The following is a 25004-nucleotide window of genomic DNA, read 5'->3' on the forward strand; positions in this document are numbered from 1 at the left end:
CCCCTGAGTAGGTCTGATGGGCCAGAGCGGGGAGCTCGGGGACACAGAGGCAGGTCTTTCTGCTGGGTGACCACCTCCTGTGGGCATCGTGAGACCATCACAAGGCAGCGCCAGGGAGACCCAGAAAGACCCATGCCCAGCACACACCGGTCACGCAGGACAAAGCTCCCAAATCACCATTTGGAAAACAGAAAAGGACTGCTTTTAGATATAACCTGATGTTATAGGATGCTAAAAAAAATAAAATCCTATATAATAAAAGCCTAATAAGCTAAGTGGTCATTTGGTTATCTGTTCAACCAATCAAAGCGTAATATGCTAATGATATGCTAAGGCCGCTCAACTGCTCGCTATGATTTGCACTGACCACCAGGGGGCAGACAGTCAACTGGTTGACCAGTTTCTATGACGTGCACTGACCACCAGGGGGCAGACGCTCCAACTGGTAGGTTAGCTTGCTGCTGGGGTCCAGCCCATCGGGACTGATGGGCCGACACACCCTGGAGCCATCCCGCGGTCCCCCCCACCCCGGCTGGCCAACCTCCCGCGTCCCTCCCCGGCCCCAATCATGCACCAGCGGGGTCCCTCGGCCTGGCCTGCGCCCTCTTACAATCTGGGATCCTTCAGGGGATGTCAGAGAGCCAGTTTCGGCCTGATCCCGCAGGCCAGGCCAAAGGACCCCACTGGTGCACGAATTCATAAATAAATAAAAATAAATCAGAATTCAATGCAATTCAAAATGGTCTTTCCCTATTATCCATCATACTTGTTACTTAGGATGACCACTCACTCTTTTCTCCTAAGGAACCAAGAACGTGAGAGCTGAGTGACTGCCTGGCATGTCACTAGGATTTGTCTAATGCACTGAAATGCACTGGGTTAGATTGACAGGTATCTTCAAATTGAAAAGGTGAGGTAACTCCTCTAGATGTGAGAGGGATTTGACGGTGAAAGCCGAACATGTTAATAGTCTCTTTCACTGTTTTTTAGGATGTTCTTTGGTATTTACTTGCTTCCTCCTTGAGCCATTTTAACAATGAAAATTAAAGCTCAGATGGCCCCCATTTCAAGCTCAACCGCAGCTTTCACTCCTCAATTTCTAAGGGATGATCCAATGTTCGTTTTGTAACAGTTTTGTTTTGTTATGATAGATATTGTGAAGTAGTACATATTGTGAAGAAGAGCTGGAAACGGCCTTCACGTGGTAATTTGCATATTTATTTTATTGAATCTTCAAATAAAATTTGGAGCCAATTTAATATTTTTCTTATGAATTTTAATGTATAACTTGCACCGATTAAAACAGAGAGGAGGTCATTGTCGCTGTAGTGTTATGTGATTTCCCCAGGCTGCCCCATTGTGCGGGCCCACAGGCACACTAACCTTAAAGAGACAGACCAGCTTCTGAGTGTTTCAGAAGTATTTGCTTTTTATAAAATATTTAAAACAAAGCAATCAAAACACATCTGTTTGATGCTCTAGTTGTCTATTATCTCAAAACAGAAAAGAGATGAATACAAGCTACAATACTGGGTTTCCAAAAGTAAATAACTCACCAGAGATAGAACAGAGTAGTAAGACTGAAAATGCTGATGATTTCAGGTTAGCCAAAGAGACTGCGTCCTGGGGGCATGACCAGACCAGTGAAGGCAGCTAAGTATTTGCTTTGTATGAGGAATTGGGAAGAGAAGGTGGGGGGGGGGGGTTTTAGAGGTGGACAGGGAAATGGGGGGCGCATACAGGTGAAAAGAAAGGGACTGGCTGGTCAGAGGAGAGGCTGCCGGGCTCCAGCCTGGCCCGCCTTCTTACAGTGACTGTCACCAGGCACCAGTGTGTGCCACATGGCCACTCACCAAGGGCTGGGCTCCTGGTAGTGCTAGTCTAAACCCAACTGGGTTGTGGTCCTACTGTAAGTTTGATTTAAATAGCTGCCATTGCTTATATTCCTTCCATTCTTATTTTGCATTTAAGACAAAAGCAAGGAATGTACTGCAGGTATAATTTCAAATACAGTTAAAACTAGACTGTGCATTAGAAGTGATCGTGTCAATCAGACCATTTCTGAAAGGGCAGCTAAGAACAGTTAAAAATGTAGGAAAAGCATGGAATATAACAAGTGTGGGTGCAAAGAACCTGGATGCTGGGACTTTGCTGGTGGGAATGGAAAATAATGGTGTGGCACTGTGGAAAACTGTGGGGCTAATCCTGAAAAGGCTAAAGATGGAATTACCATATGACCTGCAATTCTGCTCCTAGAAGCATACCCAGAAGAACTGAATACATGAATTCAAACAGATATTTGTATGCCAATGTTCATCAAAGCATTACTCACAGTAGCCAAATGGTGGAAACAACCCAGATGCCCACCAACAGGTGAATGGATAAACAAATGTGGTATATTCATACAAATGGAATATTATTCAGCCATAAAAAGGAGGGAAGTTCTGGCACTACAACCTGGGTGAACCTTGAAAGCATTATGCAAAGTGAAATAATCCAGAAACAAAAGGACAAATGTCATATGATTACTCAAAAATGAGGCACCCAGAATAGGCAAATGGGACAGAAAGGATACAGAGGTTACCAGGGGCTGAGGGGCTGGGTTGAATGTGGAGGCATTGTCCAATGGGTAAAAAGTTTGTTTGTCATGATGAAAAAGTTATGGAAATGGTAACAGTTGCACAATATTGTGAATGTACTAACACCACTGTAGTGAACACTTACAAATTGTTAAGATGGCAAATTTTACTGTGGAGAACAGCTACAGCATTTGGACAGGTTCAAGCCTCAGACTAATGAGAGGGCATGGTCCTCTAGTGGCAAAGCCTTGTGCAGGTCCCAGCTTGGAGGGCAAAACCCTCCCAGAACAATTATAGCCAAAGGCTATGGTTGTAAGCTTGACCTCATGGTCTGAACCTGTGGTCCCAGGTGGCTGAGTGATGTAAGCTGTGGGAGGTGCAGCAAGTGCTGCCAAAACAAAGCTTGATAGAGTTCTCAGGTTCATGTAATTAAGCAGATTTGAAACTCGAGAGAACATTGTAAACATCTTGACCACGCCCTTGCTTTGTCTGTGGGATCTGACTATAAAATAAAGACTCTGTTTGCAGGCTGTGTCACTGTCTCTCCATTTGAGAACACTGTCCCACCTGGCCCTAGCTATATTCTCTTGTCTGTTTTCTTTAATCCTTCACCACCACCCCTCAGGTTCACCACTGACCGTGCTGGACGTGGTTCATTTTACATCATATATTTTACCACAACAAAATGACAACATTCAAAATATAACTGATCTTTGCCCCCTCCCCCCGAAAAAAAAAAAGGTAGGAAAGAACAGAATAGTAATTTAACATGACTTTCAGAACACCCAAGCTTATGTTTCCTGTCAAAACTGCCCTCACATAGAGATAGTCATGTTGGCGGCTCTGTGGGACCCTCCCAGAAGCATGAAGGTAGGTCTGGCTACAGGCAATGTTTCCTGTTAGTATTTCATTTCAAATAAATATGGGAACTATTTTCTTTAGGGATAATATTTGTAACGACTGCTGGACCTAAGGATGGGGCAACTCCATCTTCTTTTTCCCACCTCGGGGTCCTTGTGTGAGATTTGGGACAGCGTCTTACCCTGAACGTCTGTTCCATTTTCTCCCTGTGGGAAGCCTGGTCCAGCGTGCCATCCGTCTGACTCCTCTTCAGGCCAGTGGTGATGTCGGGGACATTGCTGAAATCTGTCGGAAAGTGACAAACACATCTGTGAGTTTGGCCACCTGCACGGAATAGCCATGACTGGCCTAAAGGCTCAGACAGCGAAAGAAGGAAAGAAAAAGCAACTAACAACCTAGAAGGCAGACCACAGCAGTCTTTATGACACTGAAGTTACAATTCGCACATCGTTGGTCTGAAACAGCACTAACTGAAGAAGCAACGTTTGTCTGTTTTGGTCAAAGGAGACCAATGACCAATCCAAACTACGGCTTAAACACCGTGTCACCCTCATCATTTGTGTGCAAACTGTACTTCCCTAAACTTTGGTTCTACATAATTATTTTAAACCAAAAGTCAAACAGCGGTGGCCACTTTTGGCACTTGTCTATTTTTGGCTAAGTGAGGGCAAATCACCAGGGATGCCTTGGAACACCAAGGATGCAATATCATAGATTCTAATTACAACCCACAACTTGCTCATTTGCAAGTATAATTCTTCTTTTTCTGGCATCAACACAATTTCATCCTAAATTGAAAGTCCCAAGAGGAAGAGGAAACTTCGTTAACTTCCAGGGGAAGGGTTAAGACATAGAATAAAAGGTTAAGTAGAGCACGTGGTTTTCCAACCTACAACTCTACATACATGCCACCTCCACGATTCTTCCCAGTGGTTCTCAAAATAACGCATTCAAGAAAGACGGAAGGCATGCCTCTATGACATAGATTATCATTCTAACTCTTGTATTTGGGAGACTGTCCCCTCAAGTAGGTGAAACCAGGTGGTGTGGGATCCCAGTCAGCCACAACAGGAAGTGATCAATCTCATACCTGTCTGAGTTGATCAAGGCTGAGAAGCCAGGGACAGACATTGGCAAACTCTTCAGCCTGGTGAGGGAAGGGACAATGGCCCGTGGGAGAACTTCAGAAGCGGTGGGAGCCCGAGGAGGTTGGTGGAACTCGTGGATAGAGACACTGGTCCGCACATGCAGAGCACACGACCAAGTGACAGCATCGAATCTGCACTGCTGCTGCCTGCGCCTTGTAAACAAAAAGCTCCAGCATTTCCAAGGGGCTTACCAAGCACAGGAAGCAGGCCGCACACGGCTGCACTGATTGGTGGAGATCTCTACAGCACCTGCTACACGTCAGGTGTGTACTAAGAGGTGGCCAAACAAAGACTGCGGAGACCTGAAGGTCTCATCGATGCCTCGGGCACAAGGAGGGGGGAGCTTGCACAACTAGATGGCGCTCGGGAGAGACAACGTGGTGATGTCGAAAGCAGGTGCCCTGTGAATTCTGTCTTTGGAACCTAAATGCTGACAACCCCCTTTGACCGCTTACAAAGGCGAAATGTTTACCAGGTAACAGACACCTGATGCCCTTCCTGTCAAAACCCGGCCCACCCAGGAAGGAGGGCTTCACTGGGAATCACTGGGGCTCCCCCATGGCCTTCGGGGGCCCTGGGGTGCAACGTGGGTCCTCTCTGAGGCCCAGCTGGACAGGATGCATCGCAGGAACCACCTCCCCGTGAGGCTGGAGGCTCTGGGACCCGAGAGGAGGCGGCAGTTCTAGGTGGTTCCTAGGCGGCAGTTCTAGGAGGCTGAGGGCATCTGGGCATAACCCGTTTCCCTGGTGACCGACTCCTTTTCCAACCCGCCAGCAATGCACCCACGGCCAAGCTCAGGAGACGCTGAGCCTGAGCGTGCCCAGGGCTGTGGATCCCAGTTCCCGGAGCCTCCGAGTTCACCAGGACCTCGACCCCGCGAGGGGAGTGTCCTCAGCACTCTTTCCCGGGGAGAAATGAGAACAAAGCAAGTTCTGGGAGAATAGCAAGTGTCTTTCAACCAAAGTGGCCGGTCACCTTGGAATGCTCGTGTAGCAAGCTGCTTTAGACAGGCACGACATCCTGTCCTGTGTGCGGCCCCCACTCCACTCCACCCACAGCCCAGGCACCAGCTGGGAAGGCGGGTAAATACAGCCTCCCTCCCAGCCCAAACACCGGCCTCCACCTGGGGGGGCCTCCTGGCGCGGCGGGCTCCCTGGGACACGGGTTAGGGCGCTTGATCCGCAGGTCACAGTAAGCACATGCTTCCCACCCACCCCAAGATCACGGCACACGACAGACGTCCAGGCTGGCTCCGGGAGTCTTTAGCCAGCCTGACTGTAAATAATGAAAAAAACTACAAAATCAAGTCAAGACATCTATTTATAGCTAGAAACTACACCCTTTTGTCTTTCTCATCTTATTCCTCGGGAAGTGAACAATCTGGGGTCCAGCAAGAGCTTCTGCTCAGCAGCCTGGCACCTCCATTTGGACCAACTTGTTCAATTACTTATTCTCTCCTCAGAGGGTACTGAGCACACATCCCCCCCGCCCACCACCACCACCACCACCACCACCACCACCACCACCAGGTGAAACCAGGCGCAGACATCTTTCTCCTTTAACCAAAACCCACTTTTTGGAGAGTGATTACACGCCAGGCGGCTGCCTGAGAAGGTGGCTGTCTCCCGCACTCATGCACGCCCTGCAGCGCCCCGGGAAGCACGAGGCTTCAGGTATGAGACGCCCCACAATGCAGCGCCTTCCTGCTCTGTCACTACCGCGCCCACTCACGTCCCTCGCAGCCAGGCAGCCTGCAGCCCCAATTCCTTTACAATTAAAGGGCAAAACCTGTGTTCAAGTAACATCCTGGGTTTCAACTTAAAAATAGAAACACCGGGAAATGCTGACGTTAAGGTTGCCTCGCCCACACTGCTCCTAATAGGAATTCAAAGTTTACATCTCCATCCCTCCCAAAGCCAGCCTCGCCCGGGAGCACACGGGAGTGTGGGCTCTGCCACTCACCCCGCCCACCACCCCCCATGGCACAGGGGCACCAGCTGGAGGGGCCGCTGGGATGTGCACGAGGGGGAAGTCTGGGACAGGGTGGCACTGCATGGAGCCTGGGGGAGGGCTGGGGCACGGGGTGCCTGCGGGCCTCCTGCCTGCTGCTTACTCCCGGGCTCTCACTCCGCTCCGCGGGCAGCGCCAGTGTTTGCCTCATCCTGCTGATGAGACGCTTCGATCCCAGTCTCGTTGGCTGCCTCCTCCTACACACCAGGTAGCCAGGGGGAAGCAGCAAGCTCTTCCCAGGCCCCAGACTGAGGATTCCTGTACTTGAACAGGACTGAGGATTCCTTTGAAGTAAAAAGATGACAGTGAGGATGGAAATGATTTTTAAGCGATGCTTTCCGTGCTTCAGAGCATGGGGACAGCACACTAATCCCCAGTGGGATCCAAAGCCCCCCCCCCCCCGCCTTGATAGTAAATACCTTTACTGTCCTGAAGTACAATTCATCTTAATATAATCTACCTCCATGCATAACTTCACCAAAAGCACTAACAGCAACGCAAAAAAGAAAAGTGAATGAAAAATAATTTCAGCAGCTGTAAGGGAAGGTAATGATTTTGGTTAATCAAAGGTGCCAGTGTAAGGAGTCAGCATTTTGTAGGTGCAAAATGCGATCTTTTCCGTTCTCCAAGTTTCACCCACTGTTATAAAATCCCCACAAGGCAGTTTATCCTGGTGCCAAGAGCACAATGAGCAATGAGTTCATTTGCACAGAAGAGCTTCACATGGCCCGACTTTTAAATTAAAATCTGCAAACTTTGTATAACAATAATTAGTTTTAATTAACTCAGATTGCCCTAAATTTTTCTCATGCTTTTTCTTGAGAAAAAAAAAAAAAAAAGCAGTGGTGTGTGAGATCTTTCATTAATCACACTTGCTGTGCTCTGTCATCCAGGCAAATAGTACTCTTCACCCGTCAGTGGGACAAAAACGAAAATACAACCAATTAAAGGATATAATAGAAACAGATGGACTATTCGGCAAGAGGGAAAAAATAACTTGGAGTTGACTACATTCGAAAGCTAGTCAATTCCAAAACTATACCATTCACCAAGAGACCACCCTCATATTAAGTGCTTCTGACATAAACGTTAACCTACATTTCTGAAGATAACCGGGATCGACATTTCTTTATTGTTATATTTCTCTTGTGTCAAAGAAATTCAAGGGGGCAGCTTGAATGTCATTGTTAAAGCTTGCAGAGAACTAATTCCATCATAGCATAAATACCATGCCAGGAAAATGTAAATTTGATAAATCTTCCATGTCCACTGAACCTGAGGTCACAGCCAATTGGCGATGTTCTTGACAAGGCAATATCTCTGGTGATAAACAGAGAGAAGTAAATACCATAGTCAGTGTTTCTTGATAGCAGGCTGCCACGATTTGATTCCATTATCTTGTGCTAAATACCCTCGGAGTCTGCAAGGGTACTCAGAGGCTCAGGAATATGGCAGGTAATTCCAGGGAGGGAGCATGCTGCAGACCACCTCCATGTGGATTACCACCTCGGGGAGCAAGAGGCCTTCTCAGAAGAGGGGAGAAGGGAGATGGCTGAGCCCCCGTTCTCCCTGTCTAGCCGGGCTATGCCTGTGACAGAGGCACGCGCTTAGCCCACAGAAAGGAGGTGTCATCAGGGTCCCTGATGAAACCTACAAGGTCAATGGTAAAAGGGATCTACAGCCAAAGTTTCGATTCTACCAGAGCTGATTCCCACCACAGCTGGGAGGACCACCCAGACGCCACACTTAATGACAATCAGGGGCATGTGACAGACACCACTGTACTTCAGACACTTAGAGAACGTTAATCAAGTCAAGTTTAAGTTCAAAACCCTTACAAACTACTTGGAGTTGGAGTTCTATTCAAAGACCCTGAGAAGAAACCTTAAAAAAAAGTGCACATGATTTCTATGCTGTAGGAGAAAGAAAACTTGAGTAACACCTGCTTTCAGGAAGTGCCATTGTCCTGTGGGGTTTAAAAAGGTCAAATAGAATATTCAGCTTTGAAGAGGAATGAGGTACTGACTCATGCTACCACACTGATGAATCCAGAAAACTTTAAGCTAAATGAAAGAAGCCATCCCGGCCAGTGTAGCTCAGTGGTTGAGTGTCAACCCATGAACCAGAAGGTCACTGGTTCGATTCTGGGTCAGGGCACATGCCTGGGTTGCAAACTGGATCCCCAGTAAGCAGCCCATCAATGATTCTCTCATCATTGATGTTTCTCTCTCCCTCCACTCTCCCTTCCTCTCTGAAATAACGTACATATGTTATATGTATAAAAGAAAGAAAGAAGCCAGACGCAAAAGATTATATTGTGTGGTTCCATATCCACATATGCAATATCCAGATTAGGCGCATCCACAGGAACAGACAGGAGAGTAGCGGTTGTCAGAGACTGGGGGTTGGGGGGATTCGGGGTGACTACTGATGAGTACCAAGTTTCTTTTTGGGGTGATGAAATGTTCTGGAATTAGATAGTTGTGATGGTTTCCCAACTTTGTGAATATACTAAAACCCATTGAATTGTACACTTTAATGAATTTAATGGTATGTGAATTATCCTCAGGTGTTTTTTAACGATAAGAATGTTAATGTAGATTTTACAGGAGAGAAATGGGAGTTACAGTGAAACTCCACCACCAGTGGGTTCCAAAGGACCAAATGACACAAAATATATGGTCACGTTACCTTAAGGTTAACGAAAGTCTGTGTGAGTGATTTAAAAAGGCACTCAAACAAAGATAGTGAAACTATTACTAAACACCTGACCTTTCCCCGAACAGATAAAACCCCAGATGATCACGAGGCCACAGTTCTGCTAGCACCCCAGCCCCCAATAGGAACCCAGGTAAGACTGGGCCTTCACTGATCTAGTTACGCCTGAATCTGTTTCACTGCAGAGAACATTATCATTAGATTTTACTCTAGGTGTGTTAATACAGAACTTTTTAAAAAGAAAAAAAAAAGTGGTTAAAATCCAGACATGTTCCCCTACGTGGAGGGAAAAACAAGAAGACACAGTTCTCGCCCTGTCTACAATCACCACGACCTTGTCCAAGTGACTAGCAACTTCACATGCCTTGGTTTACCCAGCTGTGAAAGTCAAATGATGGTAACACCTCCGCCCCATCAGGGTGGTGTAGGGGGTAATTTGTGGTTTTAAGGCTCGCTGTGATCATTAGGTTTGACACAGCCTGCTATTATTACGAAGCCTTAACTAACTCTCTCCAGGACAGTCAAGACCTAGTTCTATTTAAAGAGGCCAGGAGATTTGTCACAAAACTGAAAGCTCCCTCCATTGCTGTTTTTTCCCTTCACAGACTATTGTAAGAAATACACATCCCTACAGCCATTAAATTGTTGCCTTAATCATCTATATATATAAAAGCCTAAGCAAACATCCCAACTGAACGGACAACCGAACAGGCTGCGTGGGGCGACCAGGCCAGCAGGGGGGTTAGTGAGGGGCGACCAAACGACCGAACAGCAGGCTGCGTGGGGCGACCAGGCCCACAGGGGGGTGAGGGGTGACCAAATGACCAAACAGCAGGCTGCGTGGGGTGACCAGGCCCACAGGGGGGTGAGGGGTGACCAAATGACCAAACAGCAGGCTGCGTGGGGTGACCAGGCCCACAGGGGGGGCAGTTGAGGGCAACCAGGCCAGCAGGGGGGGCAGTTAGGGGCGACCAGGCTGGTGGGGGGGGGGGCAGTTGAGGGCAACTAGGCCAGCAGGGGGGCAGTTGGAGGTGACCAAGCCAGTAGGGAGGGCAGTTAGGGGCAATCAGGCAGGCAGGTAGGTGAGTAGTTAGGAGTCAGTGCTCCTGGATTGTGAGAGAGATGTCCAAGGGGTCCCAGATTGGAGAGGGTGCAGGCTGGGCTGAGGGGACACCCCCCCCCCCTGCACAAATTTCATGCACCAGGCCTCTAGTATTAAATAACTAAACTTGAGAGAAAGAAAAAATGCTTAACTGTCTTGCCCAATCCTTCATTTTCAGAGTTAAGGAAATAGAATTTCAAGGAACTTGTTCAAGGTCAAGCACGAGGCCCAGAATCCAGGTCGCCTTCCTCCAGATCCACACACGTCTTCATTACGTCACAACTCAGCAAATAGAACTCAACACCCATCTCACATCAGCGCTGCCCTATGTGGTGCTACGGAAATTACTGCTCTTTTTTAGTTGTCGTTTGGGTTTAGCGGCCACAATATCCCGTGCCATGGGCACCGATCAGCCATGAAAGCTGCAGAGCAACACGGATGAGGGACATGAACTGGGCTCCGTGTTCTCCCAGGACACAGCCAGACGCCGGGGCTGGGTCTGTGGTTCTCAAGCCAGCAGAGTCAGGGGCCACCCAGCGTCCCCACAGGCATGCAAGTCCCAGCACAATTCCCTTACGGCCAGAGTTATAAAGAAGGGACCTGGGAAGCTCCAAGGATTCTTTTTATCCCCCAACCCCTTCTCAGGAACACACCTTAACATCCAAGTAAGAGACGCCTAACAACCTTCCCTCCATTCAGTCGATATTTGAGTGACTTGCCTGCAATTCACCAAGAACTGTGTCAGCTGCTATGTCTTATGCACCTTTGTATTCCTCAAGTCCCGGCTTTTCAAGGGATTTTCAACCTCGTAGATCAATTATGACACCCAGAGTGAAACTCCCGGGCACTGAGTCTTAACTTCAGTATCCGGTACACAAACAAAATATTTTGAGTTCAAAAGAGGAAGAACTCATGATCACCCCAAGGTGACATGCAGGCAGCCCTACTTCTGGAATGCAGTCCTAACAATGAGGTACGGAAATGGAGTTCATAGGTTCTGTGAAGACTTCGATTCCCAGAGATCTAAGCAAATTATAAAATTTCTACTTACACCTCATCTTTTAAACACACCTGACACCTCTTAATCTTCCCTTCCTCCTCCGCAGTGACCACATATTGACCTGTTGAAGATCAAAGACCATCCACATGGTGACACCCGCTGGCTGGGTGTTAGAAGCTGCCCATTGTCTTCACTAGCAGAAAGAGGTGGACAAGGAGTCCGGAAGGCTGGTCAACCTTGAGGCTCTGGCAAGGGTCAGAGCCATGCACCCACTGTCTGGTGGAGACAAAGGGAGCTGAAGCAACTTCCACCTTTTAGTTTTATGTAAATCCTTGCTGATGGGCTATCATGGAGCTGTTACTGGAATTGCCTGCCTAAGGGCTATGGGTGTATCCCAAACCTGAATAAAAAGGATGGCAAGGCCTGAGCAAAGCAGAGTCCTCTCTTGGGCTTCCGCCTGGCCCCCAATTCCCAAATTACTTTCTTGTCTTGTCTCTTTCATTTGTGTGCGGCCTCCTCCAGAACCCGAACCCTGAACCTGAACTCTGAACCACGGGGGATGTGGGGGGTACACTCGCAACTGGGGCTCACCTGACCCCAGGCATTTACAGGTCATAGGTATTAAGCTTATGAAACCTAGGCCTCTTATCAACATCACCAGCCTAGTTTTCTTCCTCAGACTTTTTTATAAAATAGCAGTAATTTTGCTAATACTACTAAGCAAAGATGCCCAAACTTCTCAGAAGCGGGAGGTGCCATTTGTCAACTGAAACGTGAGTCGGAATTAGATCCACAAGAACCAGAACTGGAAAGGCGAGTGTAGAGAAGTTGCGAATAGCATGTCCTTCTGTTTAGACGCTTCCCAGCGCTTCCCTGGGAATTCCAGGTCCCAGAGGAAGCCTGCTGGGAGACTTTAGAAGGAAGGGCGTTCTATAAACTGCACCACGTGGTCCAGTGTCACCCACCCTCCAGGGGCAGCTGTCGGGGCTCCTTGAGGAAGACACAAAATCACTTCGCTAGCCATTTCCTGTGTCTCTTTCCAAATACGTTTGCCCAGAGCTACTAACAAGTAACAAAATTGGATCATTTGAACTTTGTCATTTTCTCCCATAACATGTGAAAGACGGTTAATGGCCCCAAAGCAAAAAGGGATAACAGATAAAAGGCTTTATATGGGAATGGACAACTTATAAATGGCTAATCAGAGCTGAGCCCTGTAGGATCAGAAATAAATGTATAAGATGCAACAAATCATAACTGAAAGGTCTGAAATGAGAGCGATTGATTTGCTGTACTTTGTGTTTTCAACATGATTGATTTCTCCTATAAACAAACATGTTTTCGCCTTACACTTAGTGGAAATCTTTAGAATAGGCAATTTGTCATTCAGATCCCCGCTCTTTCCCTTTACATTGTTAATTTTGATGGATTTTGTGGATGGCTTTCGGTATAAGCCATTTTAAAACCATTTTAAGCAGGTGGAATATTCATTATTCAGATAGAAGCTTAACACGGTGTTCCAGAATGAAGTCCTGGTCCCCTGCAGAGCTGCCCCCGGACAGCCTCCCCTTGTAGAAGGCAACTCCATCCTCCGGTTGCTCAGCCAAACCAGGGAGCGCCCTTGCCTCCTGTCTCCTCACACCCACACTGACCTCTGAGCACGTCCTGAAGGCGCTGCCTCCACCCAGAGCAAAGCCAGCATCGCCTCTCGCCCGGATCCTCACTGCAAACGCCTTGTCCCACCCCTGGCCTCCTGCCGTCTGTTCTCAACGGCCACGCTTTCAAAACACTGGTCAGCTCCTGCCACTGCTCTGCTCAAATGCACGGGATGGCCCTCCTTGTCCTCAGGGGAAACGTCCGACTTCTCACCTATAAAGCCCTCCCTGCTCGTCCCTCACCGGTCCTCTCGGGTCTCCTCTCCAGGCCCCTGGACGATTTGCTGAGCCTTAACCTTGCCCCTTGCATCTCTGTCTCAGGGCATTGTCACTGTGCCCTCTGCCTGGAAAGCTTTGCTTCCAGATGTCCACGTGGCCCATCCTCACCTCCTTCACTGCATCATTCTCACTGGCAACCACTGGTGCCCCTTCCACAGCTGCAACCTGCCCATCTCTACTCTGTGTGACCTAGTGACCTGCTGGTTCCCAAGGCAACATTGCCCATGGCAGGCTGCAAAGTCATCCGTGAGAAAAAGATCCATTCAAAGTGCAAGGTAGGCCAATGGATTTCAACGGAACCAAGAAAAGTCCACCAATCATGTTTTGGGTTCCACATTGCAGCTAATCTTGAAGGGCCGAGCACTTGTTGAGTTCTGGTGTAATATTAAAAAAGAATAGAACGATCTGGAAGGGCAATTAAAATACTTATAGCATCCGCAGGAATAGTCCTATCATTTTTTTCCTCTTAGGTAAAAAGTATTCTTTTTCCAACAGCTGTCACAGCTCCACAGAACAGCCACTTTGCAGGGACCCCGCTAACTCTGCACGCACAGCAGACTACATTTGACCTAGTTGACCTACACCGAGCATGTCAAACTCAAAGGCTAACACGGGCCAAATAAACGAGGCATGTGGCGCGCGGGCCGTAAGTTTGACATGCTTGTCCTACATCTCGAATGGCTATTAAAAGTGACATATCCAATAGAAACTTCATCCAGTGTTGTTCTTCAGCAAAATTCTGGCAAGTCTTACCTGAAAGATGTATTTGCATTTAATGGAGGAGAGATAATATAGGACTAGTTTTTACTCCAAGTGCTGGCAAACTTGATTTATCAGCTTCTCCCTCAGCTCCCCCATTCCACGTCTTCTTTGCTACAGGGTGTCTCTTGTCACCAGCGGCCCCTACCACAGACCACCAGGGCCTGCTACACCTACAGGTGACCTGTGAGGACCACACTGTTCGCAGATACGACTTCACGATGCTGAGGTGCACTTGGATTTGATAGGGCACCTGCAGTCATTCCTTCTTTCCCCCCCAAACATTTATCTGAGGATTTATTTTACAAGGTACTTCTGGTCATGAAAAACGACAAGGCTTCAGGTCCCCAAGGAGGGAGGCTGTAGTGGAGTAGGAGAGCTGAATGCAGGGCACAGTCTCTTCCTGGGTGCACCTCGCCACACTTCAGTGGACGTGAACCGGCCACACAAATTCTCTGTATTTTGATTCCCATTTTCCCTTCACACACAAGCCAGGTGACCTCTGCTTCCGACCCGTGTCCCAGGTCAAGCCCCCGCCACAGGCGTCCCGATCTATCCCCTGGACACCTGAAGTTCAGGTCAGATGCTCTGGCTCTGACTTGTCTCTTCCAGAAACTTCTCTCTGATTCTCACAGCTCTCTGCTGACCCCTGTTGCTCTAAATCAGCCGTGGGCAAACTACGGCCCGCGGGCCGGATCCGGCCCGTTCGGCTGTTCTATCCAGCCCACGGAGCCGAAAGAGCGGAGGGTTCTCTTGCTCTCCCCTCCGCTCCTTTACTTTGAATTTGTATTAGTTCACACAAACACTCCATCCATGCTTTTGTTCCGGCCCTCCGGTCCAGTTTAAGAACCCATCGTGGCCCTCGAGTCAAAAAGTTTGCCCACCCCCATGCCAAAACCGGTTTGGCTCAGTGGATAGAGCGTCGGCCTGCGGACTGAAGGGTCCCGGGTTCGATTCCGGTCAAGGGCATGTACATTAGTTGCGGGCACATCCCCAGTGGGAGGTGTGCAGGAGGCAGCTGATCGATGTTTCTCTCTCATCGATGTTTCTAGCTCTCTATCCCTCTTCCTTCCTCTCTGTAAAATATCAATAAAATATATTTAAAAAAAAAAAAAAGTTTGCCCACCCCTGCTCTAAATCAACAGGAAAATCAGTGGAATGCTACCTGTAGGCGGGACCTTTTCTTCTTTGTATTGAAAAGTATTGTTTGCAAATCATGAATGATTATTTACGTGTTTCACTGTTCCCACTCACTATAAACATGGAGAAAATGATGTCTACTTCACCTTCACGTGCCTGCAACATTTAACGACATGTAATTGTTTTGTTAAATTAATCAAGTAAATAAATAAATGAATGAGAATGAGAAAAAGGAAACCAAATTCCCCAACAACACTAAGTTTTATCGGGGAATTGGGGTCCAAGGACCACCGTCATTCCCTCCCCTACAAACAGAAGACCACATGCTCACATCCATGGATGACAGCGAAAACTATAAGAAACTCAGAATTTCGAGGCCCCCGTCTCTGTGTGCTGGTAAAACTAGTATTTCCCAACCAGATTTTTAAAAAGATTTTTAAAGACACCAGCCATCTTTAGGAACGCTAATATGTTTTTACATCTGGGCCTCTGGGGTGTCAGCCAGACAGACCCAGTAGGAGCAGCTTTACACACAAGCAGCACATTCTCTGAGCTCCGTGTTGTTAGTCATCCTACACCCGGGGATGGGCGGCAAAACGCCCTCGCTCTCATAAACAGGAAATAAGGGGGTTGGCCACATCAGAGCCGGCTCTATAATTCTTCCCCTGGTGCAAAGGTGTATAATGGACACATACATTCGTGGGAGCAATTCATTCCAAAGAGCAAATTTGCATCTAAGTGGCTTCTGGTAGCTGGAGACTCCACACTACTCATACCTCAATTTGGAAAGGGAGTGATTCAAAGTGGGGTGAAGGATTAAAAAAAGAACCCCAGGCTGCAATTACCTTCCTCATCTGGTACGCATCTGCTGGGCTGATGGTGTCTTAACGGCAGAAGGCACACAGAGGCCTTTTCTAGTTTGTCTCCTGTTAAATAAACCCCTGCCCTTAACAATGCAGGATTAATAGCTGTTGATAGGTGGAAAATACATGAATGCCACAGCAAGTTCAGTGCTTACATAAAGACTTTGTTCAGGAACTGCACGGCCGATGAAACTCTTAAAAGCTGCTGGAATTTTTCGAACGATGGCACATATTAGAGAAGGGATTTTCCGACTTAAATCACAAAAACATCTTTAATAGGAACCCAGTATAAACAGGGCTGGCGCAGCCGATCCCTTCAATGGTCGCTTTGTTGGCTTAAAAATAACACCGGGCTCTTGGGGGAATTCCAGTGGCAAAATTAATTCTCGCTATAAAACGTCTTTACAGATGATATTTCCGCTCAAGTCAGAGACAGCCCACGGACATTTCCTCTCTTTCTACGGTGCATCGTGAAGACAGAACTTCAAACCCTGGAACACGAGAATCAAAGGGCCATTCATGTCTAAGGAAACAAAGGAACCTAATATTGAACTGTCGTCAATTCCCTGTGTATTTCTTGTCTGTCCGCTCTTCACAGAGCAAAATGGGAGTATCATAGCAAAGCCACTCTTCACAGAGCATCATGGGAGTGTCATAGCAAAGCCCCTCTTCATAGAGCATCATGGGAATATCACAGCAAAGCCACTCTTCACAGAGCATCATGGGAGCATCACAGCAAAGCCACTCTTCACAGAGCATCATGGGAGCATCACAGCAAAGCCACTCTTCACAGAGCATCATGGGAGTATCATAGCAAAGCCCCTCTTCACAGAGCATCATGGGAATATCACAGCAAAGCCCCTCTTCACAAAGCATTATGGGAGTATCCTAGCAAAGCTGGTGACTGCTGGAAGGTCTTTGCTCCTCTGTACCCTCAACATGCCGATGGGACAGTGTGTCCTGGTGAACAAGATGTGAGCTAACAAGTCAAGTGACTGCCTCCCGAGCACATGCAGGAGGACAGTATTGGAAGTTTGGGGCAAATAACTCCTGATTCAGAGAACAGCAACACACAAGCGCAACAGCTGCGCTTTACCGAAAACTTCACACATATTATCTCATTTAATCCTCACAGCCTTAGCACAGACGTGTTCGGAAAATGCTCCGGTTCACGCCAGTGCAAGTGAGCTCTGGGTAACATCAAATGGGGCTCAATTCCAGGGGCCACCTGAAGAACCGTCCCAGCAGGGGCCAGGCTGCTGGGGTGCATTCACCCACGCTCAGACCTCTCTGCTTAAGGGCTGCCCCCAAAGTCGCACAACCTGGAAACGTCACGCCAGGACCCGAACCCAGGTCTGACTGCCAGCTTGTCACCACAACCCCCTCTTGGTGTCAACAGGCCTCTCCTGTAATCGCGATATGATGCACAAATGAGAGACTCGCCCTTATTTCTGTTTATCTTTCATTTTCCCATCTACCCACCCCTGACTTCCCTTTCCCCTAACCTTCAAACTGGACAGACTTCCCTCGGAGATGTTCACTCGCAGGTACTTCCCTTCCTTCACGAGCTGTGCAGCTACTTCAGAAGAAAACAAGCCATCCCGTGTGTGCAGAGGGTTTGGGGAAGCAGGCCGCTGTGGCTGCCTGGTTTCCGCCCAAGCTCATTGCCACGGGGCCGGAGGGGCCAGTCTCCGCCGGGCAGGAGCGGCGGCGTGCGCTCTGGAGAGGATGATTCACCCCCACAGAGCACACAGTCTGGCGGGGAACCCCGGGAGTGGTCAGCGGCTCTGCCCCGGCTGCTGGGGAAGCATCGCCCAGGGAGGGAGGGACCGAGGATGCGGCACCGCAGCTGCATGGGGACCTGCGGGAAGAGCGGCGTGGACCAGCACGGCCCCGCTCGGAGCAGCTAAGCTTTCTGCACCCACAGACACGCACGCGCTCCGTAGGCAAGTCATCAAGGTCGGGAACAGCAGGATGGCTCCCTGGGATGAGTCATGTCATCCTACCTGTATGCAGGACCGCTGCTTTATTCTGCTTCCTCGGGGGACAGCAAGCCTACATGACCTACTTGATCCTCACTATTTAAAAAAGGGTAAACTGCCAAAACCGGTTTGGCTCAGTGGATAGAGTGTCGGCCTGCGGACTCAAGGGTCCCAGGTTCGATTCCGGTCAAGGGCATGTACCTGGGTTGCGGGCACATCCCCGGTAGGGGGTGTGCAGGAGGCAGCTGATCGATGTTTCTCTCTCATCGATGTTTCTAACTCTCTATCCCTCTCCCTTCCTCTCTGTAAAAAATCAATAAAATATATTTAATAAACAAACAAACAAATAAATAAATAAAAAAGGGTAAACTTACTGTGCTTGCTGCTCTCTACAGAAACTCATTCCTACAAGCACCAAAGCGCTATGAGGGCAGTGAATTTGATGATGATAAAACACAGAGAGAAATAACAGGCAGGGAATGCTTCCCTCAAGCATGACGAATCCAGAGAGGGGACACGTGTGTGCTACGGGGAACACGGGGGCCTATCACGCAGCCGGGGAAGCTGAAGGACGGCCCTCACGGAGCCAAGCCATTAATTAGTTCCGTCATAATTTCTGTTTTATGACACTCACTTTTATACGCCAACTGTCGATTTCGTGGCATTTGCAATTGGAGTGAAGCCTCGAGGGAGGAGCAGAAAGCACTGTATACCTTATCGAGTCCCAAATCTCACAGTCTGATTTTTTTATTCCAAAAATGGCCTAATGAACTTGCTGTATAATCAGTGCTAGCCTAACAACTTCTCGTTTGGGTTTTTCACTCATTGTTGGTAACCACGCAGCGATTTCAATTGGGAATCCTCTATCATTGTAATCAGGTATAAAAATTACATCCTGTGCCTCCTGGATAAAGACGCTACGCCCGGCCCTCCGGGAGCACAGCGGGAACCGCGGTCTGCAGGGTCAGCCGCAGCCCCTAAGGCATGGACTGCGATGTGTGAGATCTGCATGATGACAAGCTCAGAGGCTCAAACCTTCCCGAGACGGCCTCGTATGGAAATCTCACCTTTAGAAAAACAAACTGGCAAACAATGTGTTGTCACTTTTAGGCCTAAACCAGGGGTGGGCAAACTTTTTGACTCGAGGGCCACAATGGGTTCTTAAACTGGACCGGAGGGCCGGAACAAAAGCATGGATGGAGTGTTTGTGTGAACTAATATAAATTCAAAGTAAAGGAGCGGAGGGGAGAGCAAGAGAACCGGACAGAACAGCCGGATCCGGCCCGCGGGCCGTAGTTCGCCCACGGCTGGCCTAAACAAACTTTGTCATTCGCGGCCTACATTACAGGTGTGCAGTCTACTGAGAAAGCAGTGCTTGACGAAAGACGTAAAGAACTGAGTTGCATCGACTCTTCTAAGAACCCAATAGATCACCGCGGAATGTTTTTGCCTTTGACTCAGCTGAACAGAAACATCAACCTTGGCATCTATGTTGGCTTTTGTCTACCTCCGTCCCAAAGCGATTACAATGCTAAGTAGCACGCGTTACTGGTAAAGATGCTGCCATTTTAAAGAATGCTACTCGGTGCAAAATTATACTCTATTTTCATGGCAAGTGTTATGATTACTAACACGCATGGAATTTTGACCAAGTCTACTTGGTTGGCATTTGTGTTCTTCTCCTAACACATGAGAAAACACTTGAAACAGCTTAAATAACCTAAGTTGTCAGCAAAAGAACAGCCTACCAAGTGTAACTGTGGATTCCAGCGGTGAAGGAGGAGGGGAGGCCAACGCTTACCATTTGCCGTGTCCTTTTTGAAGTTGTCCAGGAACTCCTCCAGAAGCTGGGACTGGTTAGGAGGGGGAAGCAGGCCCTTCTGGTCCCTGGAGAAGAGGTCACTGTCCGACCAGGAAGTGCACAGGGTTCCCTTGGTGCCCGGCGGCCGGGCGATCAGAGTGAGCCCAACGCTCTTCTCAGAGAACAGGGCCTCCATCTGCTTCAGGTCAAGGTCAGACACAGCTTCCCCATTCAAGGTCATGATCTCATTGCCCTTCCTCAGTCCTAGGAGGATGGGGAAACAGAGGAAGAGAAGAGAGAGAGATTACTCAGAGGGAAGATTTCAAGATGAAAGAAAGCTGCAAACGCTGAGGGTGTGCTCCCAAGGGCTGTTCAGGTGCTACCTTCAAAGAAAGTGCCGAAATGTATTTGGACGCCACTGATAACAAACCCCCGCTCTCTCACGGCTGGGATCAGACGGAGTAGTTTGAAAGGGAAACAATCTGAGAGCCATCCAAAGGAACTGTTCTCCTTATTTACCTGCTGTGAAGTGCCCCGGGAAACCACACGTGTTTTATCTGTGTCTGTCTGCCTGGCTGGCTCTCACATCTTCCTCCGTCCGTCTGTATGATATGCATGTATGTGCTCTCTGTGCATGCACAGGGTGTCCCCCAAAAATGTATACACAGGTTAACAGCTGATGCTATTACATTTTTAAAATGAAATGTACTTTAACAAACCCTGCCAAAGCGTACACACACATAGGCATATGTATTTTCAGTTAAACTATTAAGTTTGCTTTCTTAAAAATTCTAGGAAAAACCATTTTCTGACACAACCATAAGAAGGAAATGGCACTATCGAGACTGCACTGCACAGGTTCGAGTGAGTTAGCAGGAGCCGCACGGACCTTCTCCGTACGCCAGGCCGTCGGGGAGGACGTCGCTGATAAATATTCGGCTGAGATGCTGGTGCTCATCCACCTGTGCGGTCACGGCAAACCCTGCGAACAAGAATAAATGGGAAACACAGGCCTCAGCTCATCTCCCTCATTAACTGCCCAGCTCAGCAGTGTTTTCTCGAACGTCTATTCTTTTTTTTTTTTGGATGGGAACAAGATTTATTTATTTATTTATTTATTTATTTATTTATTTATTTATTTTAATAAATCTTTATTGTTCAGATTATTACAGGTGTTCCTCTTTTTTTTCCCCTCATAGCTCCCCTCCACCTGATCCCCCACCCCACTCCATGCCTTTACCCCCCGCCACTGTCTTTATCCATAGGTGTAAGATTTTTGTCCAATCTCTTCCCGCACCCCTCACACCCCCTCCCCCCTGAGAATTGTCAGTCCACTCCCTTTCTATGTCCCTGATTCTATTATATTCACCAATCCACTCTATTCTTTTAAGCACAGTATGTAGAGAGAGTCTAAGTCACAACTATTTTTTTTTAATATATTTTATTGATATTTTACAGAGAGGAAGGGAGATGGAGAGAGAGTTAGAAACATCGATCAGCTGCCTCTTGCACACCTCCCACTGGGGATGTGCCCGCAACCAAGGTACATGCCCCTGACCGGAATCGAACCCGGGACCCTTCAGTCCACAGGCCGACACTCTATCCACTGAGCCAAACCAGTTTCGGCAGTCACAACTATTTTGAAAGCACAAATAGCTAGCAGGATCAGAAAAAGAGGAACATGTCAGATCTAAAGGTTTAATAAACATAAATACAAGCTTATTGAAAACAGGGGCCAAACACGCATGTTCACAGAAGCGTGACTGACAACAGGCAAAAAGCCAAAGCGACCCAATGGTCCACCCACAGATGAATGGATAAACTGTGGTATGTCCATACAATGGCACATTACGCACGCTTTCTAAAGGAAGGACATTCTGAAACATTCTATAGCATGGACACACCTCGAGGACCTTATGCTCTGTGAAAATAAGCCAGACTCAGAGGAACGAATAACTGCCGGAGGTACCCAGAGTAGTCGAATGTGTAGAGACAGGGAGCAGAATGGGGGTTGCCAGGGGCTGGGGGAGGAAGAATGGGAGTTACTCTCTAACAGGTACTGAGTTCCGGTTTTGCAAGATGAAAACAGTCCTGCAGATGGATGGAGGTGATGGTTGCACAACAATGTGAATGTACACTAAACTGTCATTGTTAACCATTCTAAAAAATGATTAAGGGGGCAAACGTTATGTGTATTTCTCCACAATTTTAATTTTTTAATGTTAAGAACAAAAACTACTCTTACTGAAATAAGCCAAGTTCAGTCCAATGAAATAGATACTTGTGAAGAAATAACTGTATATACTAGTACTAGAGGCCCGTTGCACGATATTCGTGCAAGAATAGGCCTTCCTTCCCCTGGCTTCACTCCCAGCCGCCCAGGAGCCGGCAAGTCCCCGCTCCCCGGTCGCCCGGGAGCCGGCAAGTCTCCACTCCCAGCCGCCCAGGAGCCGGCAAGTCCCCATTCCCGGCCCACCCGGGAGCTGGCAAGTCTCCGCTCCTGTCCAGAGCACTGCTCCTGGAGCTCCCTCCACCACCCCCCTTCCCTTCATAGCAGGCGTCACACCTCTCCTGGCCGCTCCACGCCTGCGTATGCAAATTAACCTCCATCTTTGTTGGGTTAATTTGCATACTCACTCTGATTGGCTGTGGACACAGTGGAGTGATGGTTAATTTGCATGTTTCTCTTTTATTAGGTAAGATATGAGGCTAGGCATTTTAAGGAGCTAGAAAAACACTGGGATGGATAGAGTGCTTGCCCTAAATGTTGACTACATGGAAACCTGGAAACAAGCCTTGGCCTTGGACACTGCCCTCCTCTCTGACTCCACGGTTGGGAGCACTTGTCGCATGCCCCGGTCCCATACCACTGGGAGCCTCTGAGGAAGGAAGGATGGCATGTTCCCGTTCGCCCCTCATTCAGTCCTTCAGTCATTCAAGTGCAAAGGAGAGTCACCAAGGGTCACGGGGGAAGTAGAGTGAAGGCCAACACAAGCACGGACGAAACGTTACCAGGGCTTCCAAGGAAACACCAATGTAACATCTGGGTCCAACAGATTATGGGAAATAAGAAACAAAGACCAAATCACAAAAAGGAAATTTTAACATAAAAAACCATGAGGAGAATTTGATCAGCTTGAGTCATTTTAAGAAAGATAGGTATATTAGTAATACATTTAACAGAGTAAGAAATAGTCTTTCTATTGATGGTTATCTAATTATTGAGTTCATATGATAAAAGACAGAACGAAAGGCAGAAATGAACTTTATACATGAGCATACTATACATAGAGAGCTCAAAACCAGCTTACATGCAGATAAACAGAAATGCAAGAATTAAACATTTCCAAGTGATTTGGGTAGCACTGACCCTGAGTTATTAAACGGAGGCTAAAGCAATCAAATAGGCTTCTTCAAGAAAGTTAGACCTTCAGTTAGTTCTTGCAGGACAGGTCTGATTTACACCACCAGGGAGGCTGGAGGAGGGGGGTAGGAAGGATCGCACTCCGGGCGGGTGAACGTGAGCTGGGAGCAAAGACGCTGTCACATGAATCCTGAGCGAATGAGCCTAGAACAGCACCTGGCATGCAAATTCATTACAGTGCTATTGCCATCATTTCCAGTTCCTCACCCACTTCTATATGTAGTCCTTTAAATTATTTTGGCCTCTTTCCCTAGTATCAATACATATCTTTTAAAGCCTGCTAATATAAATAAAAATGAAGAAGATAAAGCAAGTTCAGAATCTACTATCATAATTTCTGAAAATAAAAATTTAAGGGAAAAAATTAGGTCATAAGATGCCATGGCAAACTAGGAAAGAATAGTAAGGGTGCTGCTCTGCTCACCAAAGTCAGACACGCTCCCGGTCTTCGTGAGCTGCACATCATAAACATTGAGCGGAAAGACTTCTATTTCGTCATAAACCTATGAAAGGTGAAAACCACAAAGCGAGGGATCTGATATCACGGAATCTTGGAAATGGATCTTGATTGTTTCCAAACTAGATGCCAAATTTAAATAGAACCCCCCCCCCCCCACACACACACCCAATTACTTATTTTTTAAATTAAGAGGCCGTGGATGTGGCTGCGATTTCTCGTCCTACAGCTGACTCCCACTCACCTGTTCTTGCAGGTACTCATAGGGCGCAGGAATGCAATACTCGATGTTTTCATCTACCAGTTTTCGGAGTTGCAGGCCATAGTGGCTGGGTTCCACCTGCCTCATCTGTAAGGAAAGGGACAATTATTCAGGTTGTAAATATTCTTTCTAAATTCATCACTGCTCATTAAAAAATCAAAGTGGAAATTTCTAAAAAATCAAATACCATATGGAAGTTGCTGAGTTTAAGCCATATATAAGAGCTTGAATTTAAAAATGGCAAGAACAGACAATTATTTTCAAAGTTTTTTTCTAAATGATACTGTTTACCACTAAAAGCAAGGTTCTAGTCCAGCCTTGGGCAAACTACGGCCCGCGGGCCGGATCCGGCTGTTCTATCCGGTTCTCTTGCTCTCCCCTCCGCTCCTTTACTTTGAATTTATATTAGTTCATCACACAAACACTCCATCCATGCTTTTGTTCCGGCCCTCCGGTCCAGTTTAAGAACCCATTGTGGCCCTCGAGTCAAAAAGTTTGCCCACCCCTGTTCTAGTCCCAGATATCTGACAATAGAATATACAGGGGTGGGCAAAGGTAGGGCTACAGCTGTGAGTGCGTGAAACATAGGGCTTATTCTTGTTTATTATTTGCTAATAATATTATATATTTGTACTACATCTACAAACCTACTTTTGCCCAGCCCTGCATCGGCACGATTTCAGCACATGCTATCTCTTTACATATTGGTTGTACCGAACTTCAAGTTGTTTCCCACTACGAAAGCAGAGAAATTTGTGAAATGTGGAAATCTCATGTTCTACAGACTTCAGAATTAGGAATTTCCTACTCTAAAAATTTTTCAAAAGGAAAATATGTACCCATATACACATGGCATCATTGCTATAAAACAACATTGTTGACCAACTAAAGAACCTTACATAATGGAGGAAAAGGAAATTCCTATGTGACATGTAAATGTCTGGTATACTAAGGCTTAAATCAA

The 25004-nt window shown here is 47.4% G+C and overlaps 1 protein-coding gene across 1 annotated transcript in view; it reads right to left on the reverse strand.

The window, feature by feature from the left end:
• Window positions 1-25004, reverse strand: part of TIAM2 (TIAM Rac1 associated GEF 2) — a 119015-nt gene that overhangs the window by 31570 nt on the left and 62441 nt on the right. The window contains exons 10-14 of the mRNA XM_080663529.1: window positions 24023-24127; window positions 23746-23824; window positions 20787-20879; window positions 19898-20161; window positions 3622-3725 (exon numbers count right to left, since the gene is read on the reverse strand). Of these exons, the coding sequence (XP_080519655.1) occupies window positions 3622-3725; window positions 19898-20161; window positions 20787-20879; window positions 23746-23824; window positions 24023-24127 (645 nt within the window). The remainder of the gene's footprint in view (window positions 1-3621; window positions 3726-19897; window positions 20162-20786; window positions 20880-23745; window positions 23825-24022; window positions 24128-25004) is intronic.

Source organism: Plecotus auritus (assembly GCF_963455305.1).
Source record: "Plecotus auritus genome assembly, chromosome: 4".
Lineage (NCBI taxonomy): Eukaryota > Metazoa > Chordata > Mammalia > Chiroptera > Vespertilionidae > Plecotus > Plecotus auritus.